Consider the following 15,610-nt stretch of genomic DNA (forward strand, 5'->3'; position numbering starts at 1 on the left):
ATCTATCTATCTATCTATCTATCTATCTATCTATCTATCTATCTATCTATCTATCTATCTATCTCCTTCATAAGCATCATTGTCTTCTATCTATCACTTCTCTATTCACGTATTTGTTTATTCTAATGGCTTTTTTGTGAAAAAAAAAAGACTTAAATATCAAGCTATTTTCTTCATATAACATTTAAACATTTGGATGTTTTGCAGATAGGTGCAGCCATCAGAAGAAACAAGATATGGGAGTGTTCAGGCCATCAAAGAGGAATCATGCAGCCAACGAAAATGATCTCTATCTTTCGTCTAGGCTCTGTTTTTAGGTTGATATTATTTTTGGCTCTGCTGAGGGATTGTGCTATTGCTCTTCATACCACTGGGAGGCCTGCAGCCCAACCTCTGACCTGTGTTATCACAGAAGACAGGGAAACATAAACTTCAAGCTGTAACCAAGCTGTTCAAATCCGACTGAGCGATAGTACAGAGCCTAATGAGAACTGAGCTATTACTACTCTCTAATTTACAATTTTGAAGGGAAGGGGGTTGCAGAGAAGAGAGCATTGTCTTCACCAGCCTTCATGCTTTCAGTTTCAAACTGGCAGCTGCCGCTCTGAGAGGTCAGAGATGAGAGAAGAGTGCACACTGTTGCTCCCATCATTCCATAGTAAGGAAGAGAACTGTGGATGCTCTCTAGTGCTTTTCCTCTACAAAGCCCCAAACTGACTTTTTTTAATGGCATGCTTGATCCACTTTCACTATTTAGACATTACCCTTAAGCTATCTAATTAAAAGGGTAAAGTCAGAAGGTTTTGTGGCAACCCAGCTAAGTCTGTTTTCCTCTGGCAGAATCCATGCTCACTACTGATGCTCAGCTCTGTCAATCACATGATCTCTAGTGGTCATCTTTGGGAAATTCAGTCTTTACGGCTTGTTGATGCTGAGGAGACATGAACTTCTTTAACACTCGAGTCCTTGTAGAAGAAATGTGAAGTTTTTAGGATACCTACTCTCAACCAAAACAGCATTTTAAAGCTTTGTGAGTGGATGATTTTAGGTATTTTTCATGATATATGCAACTCTCACCTTTTTCTTTTCTTTTCTTTTCTTTTTTTTTTTTTTTACCAGTCATTGGATACTGATGCACTTTAGTAAAAGAGGAAGAAGCAATGTTAGTTAAAATGCAGCAATAGCACATTTCTTACTTCCTGTTTTTGTTTTTATCTTTGGGCTTTACCCCTTTAATTGCATAATTTATATGACCTGATGATGATGATGACTTAAATGTGTGTTTTGTTTTGTTTTGTTTTTTTAATCTGTCTTGCTGGCCATGGTGGGGCATGCCTGTAATCCCAGAACCCAGAGAGGTAGAGGCAGGTGAATTCAAGGCCAGCCTGGTCTACAAAATGAGTTCAGAACAGCCAGGGCTATGCAGAGAAACCCTGTCTAGAAAAACAAAACAAAACAAACAAACAAACAAACACAAACAAACAAAAACAAAAACAAAACAGAAAAAATTTGTCTAGGTCTGAAGCTACTCTCAGTAGGGTAGATAGAAAGCAATTCTAGCAAGGTGTGAAGTCCTGGGTTCAATCCCCATCACAAAAGAAAAAGAAGGTCAGTGTGCCCTCTCCACAGAAGTTAAACTTACAGATACTTTTAAAAATTCAGTTTGAATATACGTTATTAGTTAATGGCTATCATGGTGAGCAGACTCCTGTAACTGACTCCAGTGCCCACTCCATTTTGTCTCAGGTAACTCAATAGCTCTTGTTGGTGATATGTCCTACAGGCACTACACTGCGGTGTTTATTTGACAAAATGGCACACTAGGTTTGTTCCGGCCTGTTTATGCTCATTCCAAAGCACACTTCCTTTGAGTGATAAAAGCAAACAAATAAACAATACATTGAAAAAAGACCATTTGGCGACCAGGCCAATTATAAGAATTCTACTCAAGAATGGCCACTTTCTAATTTATAATTTTTTATAAGTTTAGAAATAAAAGGGCATGGCAATCCAAACGAGCTATTTTAATATAATATTATAAAATTATTTTTACATTACACAGTTTTAAATTTTCTTCTAAAAGGATAAGTAGCATGAGTAGGGAACAAACAGTCTTCTTTTGAGGTTATTACACAAATACAAAATCCCCCAACCAGCTTTACATTTTTCATTTCTCTTTTTAATTAAACCTTACATTCTTGAGTGATTAAATGGGGAAAACACCTGTTAATACCTAGCTCATACTGAAAGGAATCAAGCCTATAAAATCAGGAAATTCCAAAGCTAATCGTCTTGCACGAAGAAATGTTCACTTGCTTCATTAACCACACATACCACTTTTTTTTTAATTATTATTATTTTTAAAATTAGGAGTGTCTGCTGAGCTTTGAGTGAAAATTCCCATAGACTGTTTTATGACATTTCGAGTGTTCAGGGCTCTGCCAGGTACACAGCGGTCATTTATTAAATGCATGTTGAATAAACATGAGTGAACGAGTGGCCGCATCTGACAGAAGATGGAAATCTTTTCATAATGCTCACAGCCTCATGCTCTAACTATGTTCTTTAGAGAACAGAGAGGACAGTGCATTTTCCTTTTGAATCTTCTAACCAGCTGATCTTGACATGGAGCCAGAGCCTCTGGGATGCGGCTTCATTGTGAGCTGAGGACTTGCTGATTCTGACCTTCCCAGCTGACAGGAATGCCTCTCCCACAGTTGTCTTCCCACTGTTGTGGAAATGACTGACATAAAACAGACCCTGCGTTCTTGGAAGGACCTAATCATGGTACATACAGGTGGTTAGAGATGATCACTAAGAGGCTTGGTGAGCAATGCATAAAAGGAAACAACCAGTTGCTTCCATCCCGTGAGCTGGGAACATGTCTTTGGCCTTAGAGAAGATCTTTAACTGTATAAACGTCAGAAGAAGGGAAGAATGGGTCGTTACATTCCCAAACTTTAGGATGGGAAATATTCTTTAAAAAAAAAAAAAAATCTCAGTTTCCTGTAGCTGATAAGTCTTATTTTGGTGGGGGAGTTTTAAACTATCGTTTTAATAAGGGACTCAGGGACTTCCATGTCTGAATTGTTTTTATTCATTGAGAAAATGCATGCTTTGCTTCTGGTTAAGTCCATAGAATTTTTTTTTTTTTTAAAGTACTGTGCCCGTGTCCTCAGGGACAAACACAAATTACAAGTGTTTAGCATCAATCAAAATGCAATAGTCTCGTGAGAATTAGGCTACGTGAGCTAGAAATGTGTGGCCAGAAATGATATCAACTCGTGCCTCTCTGGACAGCACTTACGTACATCACAATTTATATACAGCGACACCTGGAGCTGTGGGAAGCAGAGGCCCTGGAACCTGTTTCATCTGCTCAAACAGCAGAGAATTCCCCTGTTCTGGAATGTTTCTGTGACCGAATAGAACTCTGGCTTTGTGGTGACAAATTAAATACAGTGCCTGTAAGAAATCTCTAGGAAAATCAGAAAACTAAAAATACCGAAAACGTTTCATCAAAATTCAAGTTTACATTAAATGTAATATACTATTATTATAAAAATGGAATATTTATAAGGCCAGGAAAGAAACGGATCGCCCAGCATATGTCAGGCACTGGGTTTCATCCCTAGTATGGCAAAAGAAAAATAAAGATTATTACTGTCCTATTATCTGAACTTAAAATCATACCCATAAAAAATCATATCCACAGATCTCTTGACATATTCTATATTCTTAAGAAGCCCAGCTAAGTGAAATAACAGAATTACTAGGTTCATTTATGTTATGTGAGCTGGATCTCCTAAGAAGATCCTCCAAAATGTCTAAACAGACCAGGAACTGGGGTCCTTACAGCCACAGGACTTAGAATATAGCACAGAGGGAAAGAACATGACAAAGCTTGTTAAGCCATTTCAGACCACAGTTGGGCCCAGTACTCTCTGTGTAATATTTTATGGGACACTGATAACTTTTTGTCAGATATCTGAATTCTACAGAATCTAGCAGCCCTTTAAGTCACCGGAGAGGTTGTGCACAGGGTAAACCTCCTGAGGTTGGTTTGTCTTCTGTCTGGAATCCACAGTGAAACTGACGCAGGGAAGTGGACCAGGAGCCCCAAAGAGGGAGAGCTGTTTGGAAAATGCTTCAGTCAACTTGGCCGATACTTTTTGACTCAAGAATAATCATTTCTAGCCTTGACTCTATTGCTACTCTCCATTCACCTTTTCATATTCCACCATGTTTTGGTCACTTTTTTCATTTCCTGCATTTTCAATGGGGAACCTACAGGGAAAGAATGGCAGCTTGCTATAAACCACCAAGAATACAAAAGGCTGAGATCAGCCATGTTTTGGCCAAGGTGTACTCAGACACCACAGAGGGCTGTATCTCCAAACAGAACCAACCTCTTGAAGGCTTTGCAAAGTTCTGGAGGGGGCTGTTTCACATCATAAATTAAAGCTAAAATCTTATTTCAGCTCAGGCTTTCTCTGTCAACACACTCTAAATCACATAATCATTTATCAGCATCTGACATGTTTCTCTAAAAATAAGCAACTATAGCATATTAGCCACACAAAGATAACCTTATATGGCTTTCCTTGTGAAATGAAGAACAGGGTTTCCTGGCCCTAACACAAGAGCTTGGCCATGTCATCATTTTGTACAACTACAGAAATATTTTCAATTTGTACAACTTATTCTGTGTGAGCAAGGAAAGAAAAAAAAAAAAAAAACGTGAAGCCTTTCACAGATAAGCCTTACAACATTGAAAGAAACTTTATCTGCCAATTTTAGGGGCTTCGATTTACGGAGTGTTCAAGTGTCAGATCAAAGGCAAACATAACTTTTCACTGTGCAGAGCACAGTGTTAAGCATTTTGTCACAGTAATCTGCATCCAACATGTGAAACAGTGGGCTAGGGCCATGATGGCTTGAGTTTCTGAGTTACTTGAATCTGCTATTGATCTATTATTTAGTTTGGCCAACACCCTCAAACGGAAGGGCCAGGCTTTCCCACTTCTTTTTAGTTAGGCGTGAGTGAGAAAGCCCCTTGATGTGATGTCCTAGGCATATTACTTGCGTACAGGCATTCGTCTGCTCCTGGCTGCTGTAGCCACTAAACTGGATGCGCATTGAGCTGCTTGTTAATAGGTTCTAAGTCACCCAGAAACAATTGCCTTCCCACTTATTAGCTCCTTTTCAAAGAGAATATTTTCATGTGCTTATTTGGTACTTCTTTTTAAAAATAAATAAATAAATGAATCTCAAAGATAAGCTTGATTTCATTTTTGACACAAAATGCTTCTGCCAAACAGCATATTTAATTGTGGCTAGGATGTAACTGACATAGCTCAGTTACAAGACATGTACTGAGAGCATTGTTATTAAATTTGGAGGAAGATACTCTCCTCTCGGGGATGCTGAGCTCTCTGTGTGTACATATACTGCAGCTTTACAGAGAAAGTAACTGTCACTTCAAAAGCCTGCTGCGGTGCTGGCCCCTCAATGTTTACTTTTCCAATTATTCCAGTTAACTCACAGTTGTTAAGAACCACAAGGGACCTATGTAGGGAATCGAGAAAAGTGAATTTGTTCATAATGATAATTGATAGTGTCACAAACAGAAAATTCCTGCCTGCCTGCCAAGACTTCTCATTCAAAACTCATTTGGGGTTCAGCGAAGCACTCCCCCATTTTGTCAGGGGAGAATTTTACCCATATGTGTGCTTCTGCTTAACTGGTTACATGTTAAAGATCAGAAATGTTGCCTGTCAGGAGTAGACCTCCGTAGTTCTCACTCTCCTATGGCGGCAAACAGTCTTAACAGCAAGACAATCTGAGAGTGCTCCAGCATGTTTCAAGGTTAACTTTCAGCTCTTGACCACTGTTGGACACAGATTACATTTAGATCCTTATCGCAGTAGCTAGTGTGGAAATCCAATCTGCCTTCTAGTTTAGAAGCAGATTTTATAAGTTCAAGTTGCTTACATGAAAAGCAAGCTATTATTTGAGAATTATATACATCCAGTTTATTCTTGTACACACAACAAAAAGAGAAATATATACATGTATATATACATATATATATATATATGTGTGTGTGTGTGTGTTTCGAGACAGGGTTTCTCTGTGTAGCCTTGGCTGTCCTGGACTTGCTTTATAGACCAAGCTGGCCTCAAAATCATAGAGATCCACCTGCCTCTGCCTCCTCAAGTGCTGGAATTACAGATGTGTGCCACCCCACCCGGCTGAGAATCATGTTTTTAAGTAAGATACAGAATTAATTCAAAAGCTTATTATTTTCTCAAGCACTTAAAGCATATCCCCAGTCAGCCATCAATCTATAAAAAAAAAATCACTGTTAAGCCAAACGAAATCAGAGCACTGAGCCAGCCAACCAGTAATATTAAAGCACTTTGGCATCGAGAAGTATTCTCAACTCTTTTGCTTTCTGCATAGCTTAGATACCTGGCCTACCATAACTCATTAATCAAACAGTAGGTTCTTAGATGCAACAAAGAGATGCCACCATCATTTTAGTGTAAGAAGTGCAGAGTAAGTGGCTTGTGGATAAGGAAAGATTAAGCCTTATGTTGGGTATTTGAACAGTAGCTTTTAGTTTACATAGTTTACACACCATGTAATCAAGGAGATGGTAACTCACGAACATATCACAGATGATAAGAAATGCATATGGTAATAACAATGTGACAATATCTACCAAAATTGCAAGTATATAAAACTCTTTGACTTAGCAATTGCAGCCTCAGAAGCAGTTATGCACGTATGTGTGTGCAAACACACGTGTGTGTCAACGAATTATGATGCTTGTAGTTGTGTTTGTAAAGACAAAAGCTGAAGAAAACCACTCCAAAAATCAACTTCCTTTCTTATTCCAATATAGAAACACAAACATTCTGATAGTTTTTATTATTTGCTTACTATGCACTAGGACCAGGGCCAGATGGTATCTGTCTACTTATCTACAAATTCATATGAGGTCTTGTATTGTTTCCTGTGTCATTTCAAAATACACATGGTGGATGATTGGATGGTCCCTGTTTTCAGCTGTTTCATGTGCAGCAATGTAAGCACAGCCCATGCATCTCAATGGGGAGTGTTCAAAGGGCTTATTGTTTCACACATAATTTACATGAGTGTTTGAAGTGTTCTCTATCTGCAGCTTTCTCAGTGTCCCAAGACTCTTCCCAGGCCTCTTGATACAGGACACCACAGAGCAGAATAGCTCAGGCAGAAAGTTTCTAGGAATCCAGATACTGAAAAGAAGCATTGCAAAACAGGGCAGAGCAAGGCAGGGGAGGGCAGGCAAGTTTCTCAAGGTTTTCAGCTGCTGGCAAGCAGGACCTCACTCAAAACCCTGCCTGTATTTTAGAGAGACTTGAAGGATGGACACTCTGTGATTTGTCAGCATTACTGAACTCGCTATTTATTGACCTTCAGATGTGTGTAATAGATTCAAAAGGACACTTCTGAGCTTCTAGGGCATATCAATAGAAGAGATGAAGGACACCAAGTTCCCAGAAATTGCATATATTGGATTTCCAAGGACAGGTGTAACAGCCTGTCAGAAAATTAGAGATTTACTTGCTTAGTCCAAAGCGCTACTTTAGAAGACATTTAAAACAGCAATCACAACTCACTAATATTATTCTTTGGGAAGTATATTGCCCAATGTTCCAAAACTCTAAAAGACATATTTTTGAAAGGTATATGCTGCCACAATTATTTACATGAATAAAATGACTTTCCACTTAGGTATAGTGGTAAACAGTCTTTAGAATGGCATCCACTATGCTGACTATTACAGACCATCTGAAGAGGACCCTCACACTACAATTCTGACATTTCAAATTCTGAAAATGTTTGTGTGTCTTTACTATGTGACCATGAGTCGCAATTCTTCCTAAGCACTCAAGCCGAGGTCCTGACGAAGCTTAGGAGGCTGGAGGAGGACATGATGTGCCTTAGCATTCATGACCAACTGTGACAGGGAAGGTTACAGATTCTAGGACCAGATATGCTGGGTTCAAGTCAAGAGTAATTACTTTCTAATGGTGTGGGCAAATAACCTTTTCATCTCCTTAATGACTTAAATCAAGGGTGATAGCAATACATTCTTTGTAATGTCATCTGAGTAACTTAATGAAATAAAATGAGTGCATAGTGGCTAACAAAAAAAAAAAAAAGTCCACTGTTACAGCCTCAGACTAAACCAGAGGCAAAACAGTAGGATTTGCAGGAGTTCATGTTGACACTCATAGCTGTGGGACGTAAGTGATGACTTGGATTTGGTTTAGACAGATTTAGATGATTAAGTGGCTAGGTTTGTAATGACTCATCAGTGTGTTTCAGAAGTATTCTTTAGTACATTGAATAGCTTCAGGGTAAAGGATATAACTTCCCAAGGAAATAAGGAACTTTCAAGAGGAACTTGAAAGTAAACCTTCATGCCCAGTCAGATATTCTCTGGTTCATCAAAATAGTCATTTGACTGGCAGAAAGTACAGCGGTCCAGAAAGAGTCAATTTATGTCTGGTCTACATGCATCCAAGGGAAGAAACGGTCTTCAAGTTTGCCATCCACACAACGGTTCGGTGGCTGGCTGATGCAGGGAGGTGACTAACTTGGTTAAATGTGTGGATCAACCAATGCTGCCCCAACAGAGCACCCATCAACTTGAATCTTGATTTCAGCTATTTTTAAATTTCTCACACTTTCTACCTTCAAACTGCTGAGTTCAGTTAGCAAGAGTTGAATTGAAAAGCTGGCCAAGCCCCCTTAGAGAGACCTAACTCGCCACTCTATAAAAAGTGGGTCACTTCTGATCCCACCACAGTTGTGACCATAATTAAGAAAATTTTCAGCCTGTATGTCTCCAGGCCAAGCCTTGGAGGTCATCAAAAGCAACTGCTATCTCATGTTTTAGCATTTCTTCTGTGTTTCTGGTAGCGCTTCCCTCTAGGGTCTGAATCCTAATCTATGTCCCATCTCTAAGCCTCAGAAATGTCTGGAATTCCCTTAAAATGTGGCTCCTGAGATCAGGATTCCCAGGGACCAGTGAAGGGAAATGTCAAGGGCTCCTTATGGTGACCACTCAGCCGTTTAGGCAGCAGCACTCTGCACTACCTTCCCCAAACTAACACCATCCCATCTCCTTGCCAAGATTGGCCTTTAGCAAGTCCACAAAGCACACTCTCATTTCTTTACACTTTGGTTGTGTTTCTATGGGATTTTCTATTGCCGATAATGAGACGCGGTGCTACCCACTAGCACAACTCTAAATGTTTCTTTTCACTCGCTCTGTATTTGTTACCATCACAAATTCCCTCTCCGGCCCTAGACACTTCATTGGGAAATGGAAGAAAATGAGACCCACAGGTGCCAGGACGCGTCCTAACTTCTCAAAGCGCCTGGAGTCAACAGTGTGGCTGTTTGTGTGCTGCCTTGTTCTCTGAGCCCATTTCTTCTGGTAACACTGGAAATCACAGTAATGCGAACCACTGAAGCTTTCACGGACTTTATTACAGAGTCCTCCACTGTCTTGCCCGTGTTCCATGCATTACCACGAAATATCAGTGATGATGCCATGAGGGTTGAGTCTGGGAGTCTGACATACTGGAGTCTGAGCTCCACCTGTAACTCATAGAGGGCCTTTGAAGATCCTATTGGTCATGTGTGAAATGGCCATAATATCAACTTGCAGGTTGTTGGATAGAGGAAGTAATGTGGATAACTGAGTACTTGGACCAGGACATTAATTCCATGAACAGTACCTCAGGCCACTCGCAGCAAGGATTCACATTTTATATCTAACAACTTCCCAGGTGAGCAGGTCCCCAACTCCTAGTTTGGGGACCATATTTTCAGGAGGTTGTACCTAGAAAAACTGACTTTGGGACTTGTAATTCTCAAACGTTAAATTTCATCATAGTTACGTAGAAGGGATTTTTAAAATATATGACTTCCATCATCTTCCGCAGAGCCTTTAATTCGGGTGCCTGGGTTGTGGAACCCTATTCCTTTCGTAACAGGTTTCTGGTGATAACAATGTCGCTGCTCAGACAGCCACACTTGTCAGAAGCTAAGAAAACCTAGAAGCAGCTCTGGTGTAATCCTCACTGTTAGGAGAGTAGCAGTCTCCTAGAGGAAGAGCCCCTCCAACGCCCCCATGGGGGTTCCACTTACCACCCCCACCCGCCTCGCTCCCAGCTCGCCAGATCATTGTCAGGGGCGCGCGTTACCTTGTAGACACTGATGGGGATGTCAATGACGATGTGTAGAAGGTCTCCCAGAGCCAGACTGGCGATCAAGATATTGGGACCGTTTCGCATGCACTTGTTCTTGTAGATGATTCTCAGCAGCGTGGAGTTCCCAATGATGCCTAGCACGAAGACGAGGCAGGACACAACCGTGTTGATGTACTTAAAAGTCTTGCTGATCTCAATACTTCGTTGGCACGGAGGGGGGAAGGATCTTGGCGGGGCTCCAGCCATCCTCCCTCCCTTGGTCACCTCGGCAGGTGCTGAGGAACGCATCAGACTGGAGTTGGAACCTCTTGTCCAGGAGGTCTTAGTGGGTGGCGGCAGAACCTCTTCAGTCCCGAGAAGAGACGCTGTGGCTTGGGCAGGTTGGAATGCTTTTTCCTCTCCCCAAGCCCCCAACACGCCACAGGCCAGCAGCAGAGCCACCAAGGCACGTCCGCACCGGCTTGCTGGCGGCTGCATGTTGCAGCTTGCTCCGGGGAAGAGTCCAGCAGCGGCTCCGCTCTTGTCAGCCTGGAGACCGACAGGGGAATGAAGACAGGGCACTTTTGTCAGCCACCCCAGCCACGCCTCTGCAGACACTCACGCCGCTACCCGCGTGGAACAGTAACTTTGGTTCGCGCGCCAATGGGGAACTTGGGCGCGCGCCACCGGCTCGCCCGCAGTCGCAGTCGCTCTCCCGCCTGACCCTGCTCTCTGGGTTTTAATCCCCAGCTCCGAGCCCTGCGGTAGACCAGTGGGGCGGAGCATTCCGGCAGGGGTGTTCCAGACAGACGGGAAGGCTGGGTGTCCCAGGAAAAGAACACTTAAACGTTTGCCGGCAAGAAGCAAGACCGCTTTAGCGAAGCGTGGGGACCCGGAAAGAAGGCACCTAGAGGCCAAGGGCAAGCGTCAAAGCCCTGGGCAAGAGCCTTGAGAATACCAGCATCAGCTTCTGTGCTCTCCGGGTGAATTCAAACACGTAGTCGCTTTGCAACCCAATCTCAGTTTAAATCACTGTTACGAGTAAGTTCCCCCCCCCCCCCCCCGAACTATTAAGCCAAGCGCGAAGCCCCAGAGCAAGGTGAAGTCACAGACGTTAATTCAACCCTTAACCAGAATGGTTCGTTACCTGGAGGCAGCAGGAGCCGAGCCGGGAGCCCCCTCCGCGGGTGGTTGAACTGCCCTGGGGGGCTTGCCGCTCGCAGCAGGAGTCCAGCTGCTCCCTGGCCCTCCTCCTTCAACAGAACGCAGCTCTGGCTCTGACGGAAGGCTGAGAGAATGCCACAGTGCGGATGCTCAGCAGCTAGCTCGGGGTCTCTGCTGTCCCCAGACAAGCACTTTTATTCATTCGTCCTGTCCCCAGCATCAATCACCACCAGACTCCTCCCGCGTTTTCTGAGCGACCTTGCCACAACCCTTTCCCCTGGGCAATGCCTGGACAGTGTCAGCCCCAGCTGCCCTCTGGGAGGGGCAGTCCTAGCTCAGAGTTGTGTCCCACAGGAAGCTGTTTGCCATCCAGCCAAGAACCTACCACATCCAATGACACTCTGGGAGCTGGAGACTAGGGCAGGATTCTGAATGCTCTGACTTCTCACAGAAATGCAGTGACACCAGAAATCCGGTTGGTTTGGGGGAGTTGCCTTTCGCTTTTTGTGTTGCCTTCAGGTCTCAACTCAACATGAAGGGCAGGATCCTTTCTTCCCAGGCAAAGGACCATGACAGTGTAGATGTTCTCTCTCTCCTTCTGTACTGAAGTGTCATCGTCAAGCCCCTACAGGGACCTTTCTACTGCAGCTAAAAGGGACAAGACAGGAAAATAACCAGGAAGCCCACTCCCAAATTCAACCTGATTCTTATTTTACCAGACAGAGCAATGGAACATACCCTTCCTGTCATTCTTGAGTTCTGTCTTTACAGTGGAGAAGGCAGTCCTACTGACTCACAGTTTTGCCTGTGTGCATTTCCCACCCCTCCTGCTGTGCCTTCGAAGTTTAAAATGCAGAGAAAATCATCCCAGGCAGCAATTTACTCCTAGTGGCCACGGGCTTCACAGTTAGTTGAGGACTTCTCCGATTGAGCCTTTCTGTTTTGCAGCTAGTTAATTGTACAGGTAGGGCTTGAATCTTAGATTGTTGGCTCCGATCAAATGTTTTCCATGAAGCTGGAAGCAGGTCATGGATGTCTGTTTTAAAAGGTGAACCTTAAATGGAGAATAATACTTAGGAGCATGCTTAAGAGTGAGGTTTAAGGAATGAGAACTATGGCCTGGGTGTGAGTGTTAATTCCACATCTTGTTGTTTTGAAGACAATTTTTCTCCTGCCTCAGTGAAGAAAAGGCCAACAATGACCTGCTTCACAGTGGACTCAATTGACAACACGGGGGAGTTGTGCAAATATAGAATTCTCTGCATGCTTTTGGAGTAAGGCTGTGCCCAGCCCGCCCCACCAAAGGCAGTTTTGAACCTGCCCTGCTTACACAAGTCTTCATCCCTTTCACGCACAGGGCTCCAGGATGGCCTTTTCTCCTCCACCTCTCTCTTTCTCAGCATCTCTGTTGGCATGTCATTCCTGCAAGAGGAATGTCCTCGCTAGTTCTCACCGAGGTCTACCTTGTCTACCTTGTCTTTGTTTTTACAACACCTCCTAGACTGCTAACCAGAATTCACTTGACTATTGACCTGGATACTTTAAAAAGTCAGTTTGCTGTAACCTGAAAACACTTTGGGAGGAGAGCCTGAATGGGGCATTGCCTAGATCAGGTTGGCTTGTAGACATTTTATTTTTTTTAAGGGGGGATGTTTATTTGAAGTGTGAAGACCCACTTAGAATGGGAGTACACCTGCTTCCTTGGCTGCACTCTGAACCGCACAGAATGAAGAAAGCTGGTTGGGCACGAGCAGGAAGCACACTGCGTGTGTGTATAGACATCACCTGCTTTTGATAAGTGGATGTGATGTGATTCGCCGCCAAGATCTTCCCTTGACTTGCCCTCAGTGGTGGTCTGCATCTGGGAACTGAAAGCCAAATAACCCTTTCCTCCCCTTGGTTGGTTTTTCCCAGGGTGTTTGGACACTGCAGAAGAAGGGAAAGTGGACTAGCCATAGAGAGGTTTGTGTGTGTCACTGACAATTTCCTGTGAAATGCCTGTGCCAAGGACTGAATTCTGTGTTCGCTCTGAAACTTGTCACTTGCCGCAAGTTGAGCTCAAGAAATAATTCTTATATGATTACGTTGATTTAAAATTACTTAATCACAATTTATTAACTCTAGCCACAGGGGTCAAGGACCAAGCCAAATAATTTTGATGTCAGTGTAACTTTTTTCCCATTCATACTTTAAACTACAATATAATGGACATATCTATATGGACTGCCCATTGATTACAGGAGCTATCACACAATTAGGCATTTCATTCACTGAAGCTCGTTTGCTCCCCTGAAGGCAGCATTGGCATTATTTTTCATGGTTTTATATGTAGTGAATCTGAGTCTTAAAAGCTCACTTGGGATCACATTATTCGTCAGATTTAAGCCAGGCTTTTGAGCTAGGTTTTGAGTCCGTATCTTCCCCAGTATACAAACTGTATTCTGATTAACTTAATAACATAGAGTCTAGATTGGCATGTCTAACTTAAGAGCATGGAGTCTGGATTGAGATTTTTAATATTATTTTGGTATGACAACATTTTACACATAGGTGTGGTGACTTGAACGAGGAGTGCCCTCACAAGCTCACGTATTTGAACACCTAGTCCCAGGTTGGTGGCACTGTGGGGTGCTTATGGGAACTTGAACTTGCCGGAGGAAGTATGTCACCAAGGGAAAGGCTTTGAGCACGTATCACCTTGCTCTCGCTGCTTCCTGTTTGTGATTGAATATGTGACTGCTCAGCTACCTGTCCCAGTCCCCACGCTGACATGCAGACATGCTGGAAAAATCATTTTTCTCTCCCATACCTCACTTTTGGCCATACAGTTTTGTAACTGGAATGAAAACTGACTAACACAACTGGCAATATTTAATTGACTTTCAACCTTAAATATTTAACCTTATTGTGTAAGGGTGGCAATGCAAAGTGTAAAGAGGAAGTCTTTGATCTTCATGAATGACCATCACTAAGTCACAAGAAATTGACTGGTTCTCTGTAAAGCTTTTGCTGGGGCTTGTGCTTTAGTGATTTGGGAAATAGTTTTAAACAGCAGAGTGAGTAACATTTATTGAAAACTACAAATTAAAATGAGATTAGGGTAAAGGAGAAAGGAGGCCTCCTGAGTGCTGGTATCTATCTGGAAGCCACTGTCTCACTAGTGGGTCCTCCTCATTCAACTAGTGAGTGCTTCTCCTCACTCTCTCATTAACGAGCCCTCCTCCCACTGTCTCATTCGTGGATCCTCCCCAGTGTCTCACTCATGGATTGGGTTGTACGGACACAGAGTTCTTTCTTGGAATTATTATATGAAATCTCTTATTGACTTTATTGATGAACTTACTAGTTCTGTGAAAATTTCATTTGCATATTGAACGAAATCTAGCAAAGTTTAAGTATAGCTTTACGAAGGCTTTGAGGGGTGAGCTGATTTTGAGTTCGTGGAAGACTTACCCCTGAGAGAGAACTTCCATTTGGAATCTCTGTACAGCTGTTTTCATGAAGACACAAAGTCCTCTGGGAATCTGTCTGGGTGTCTTGTAGGCTAAGGTAGCCTCCCAAAGGTGACACAGCAGTGCTGGGAAATGTCCCAACCACTCCTTTAAACTCTTTAGCTCAGAGGAACTGGAGACAAGTTTGAATGCACTTCAGAGTTTGTTTTTCAAAGAAGTTTGCCACGGGGAGCTTGCTTAAGGCAAAGGTTTTCCCCTGGTGAGAGAAGAAAAGAAAACTCCTTTTAGCCACGGAAAAGCTAGAACTTTTATATTATCCTCTTGATATGGATGTACCCTTTGAAACCTATTTTGAACCCTGGTGCTGAGGGACAAGGTGTGCGAAAAGACCAGACAGCATTGGCTCAGTTGCTTCTTCACACACTCCCTGAGGACCAGAGCCAGTGATCAAATGGCAGTTGAAGTAAGAGCAGAAAAAAGATTTAAAGTGACTGTACGAAGCTCTAGCAAATAACACCAACATAGTTTTCTTTCTTTCTTTCTTTCTTTCTTTCTTTCTTTCTTTCTTTCTTTCTTTCTTTCTTTCTTTCTTTCTTTCCTTTCTATTAAGTTTAGGTAGCTGCGTTGGTCTAATGGTTAATTAGGATGCAATTTGTAAACCACTAAATGGAGAAGGCTTGAGTATACAATTTGAAAACATTTTATTACACTTTAATTTATTTTATGTATGTGTTCATATAT

General features: G+C 42.5%; 1 protein-coding gene across 1 annotated transcript in view; it reads right to left on the minus strand.

Moving 5' to 3' along the window:
* The window catches only part of Ednrb (endothelin receptor type B), a 28,132-nt gene extending 16,444 nt beyond the window's left edge, over window positions 1-11,688 (minus strand). Inside the window, exons 1-2 of the mRNA XM_055609885.1 lie at window positions 11,401-11,688; window positions 10,269-10,802 (exon numbers count right to left, since the gene is read on the minus strand). Of these exons, the coding sequence (XP_055465860.1) occupies window positions 10,269-10,751 (483 nt within the window). The 5' untranslated portion in view covers window positions 10,752-10,802; window positions 11,401-11,688. The remainder of the gene's footprint in view (window positions 1-10,268; window positions 10,803-11,400) is intronic.
* Window positions 11,689-15,610: the final 3,922 nt, after the last annotated feature.

This window comes from Psammomys obesus, unplaced genomic scaffold (genome assembly GCF_907164565.1).
Source record: "Psammomys obesus unplaced genomic scaffold, mPsaObe1.curated_primary_1811, whole genome shotgun sequence".
Lineage (NCBI taxonomy): Eukaryota > Metazoa > Chordata > Mammalia > Rodentia > Muridae > Psammomys > Psammomys obesus.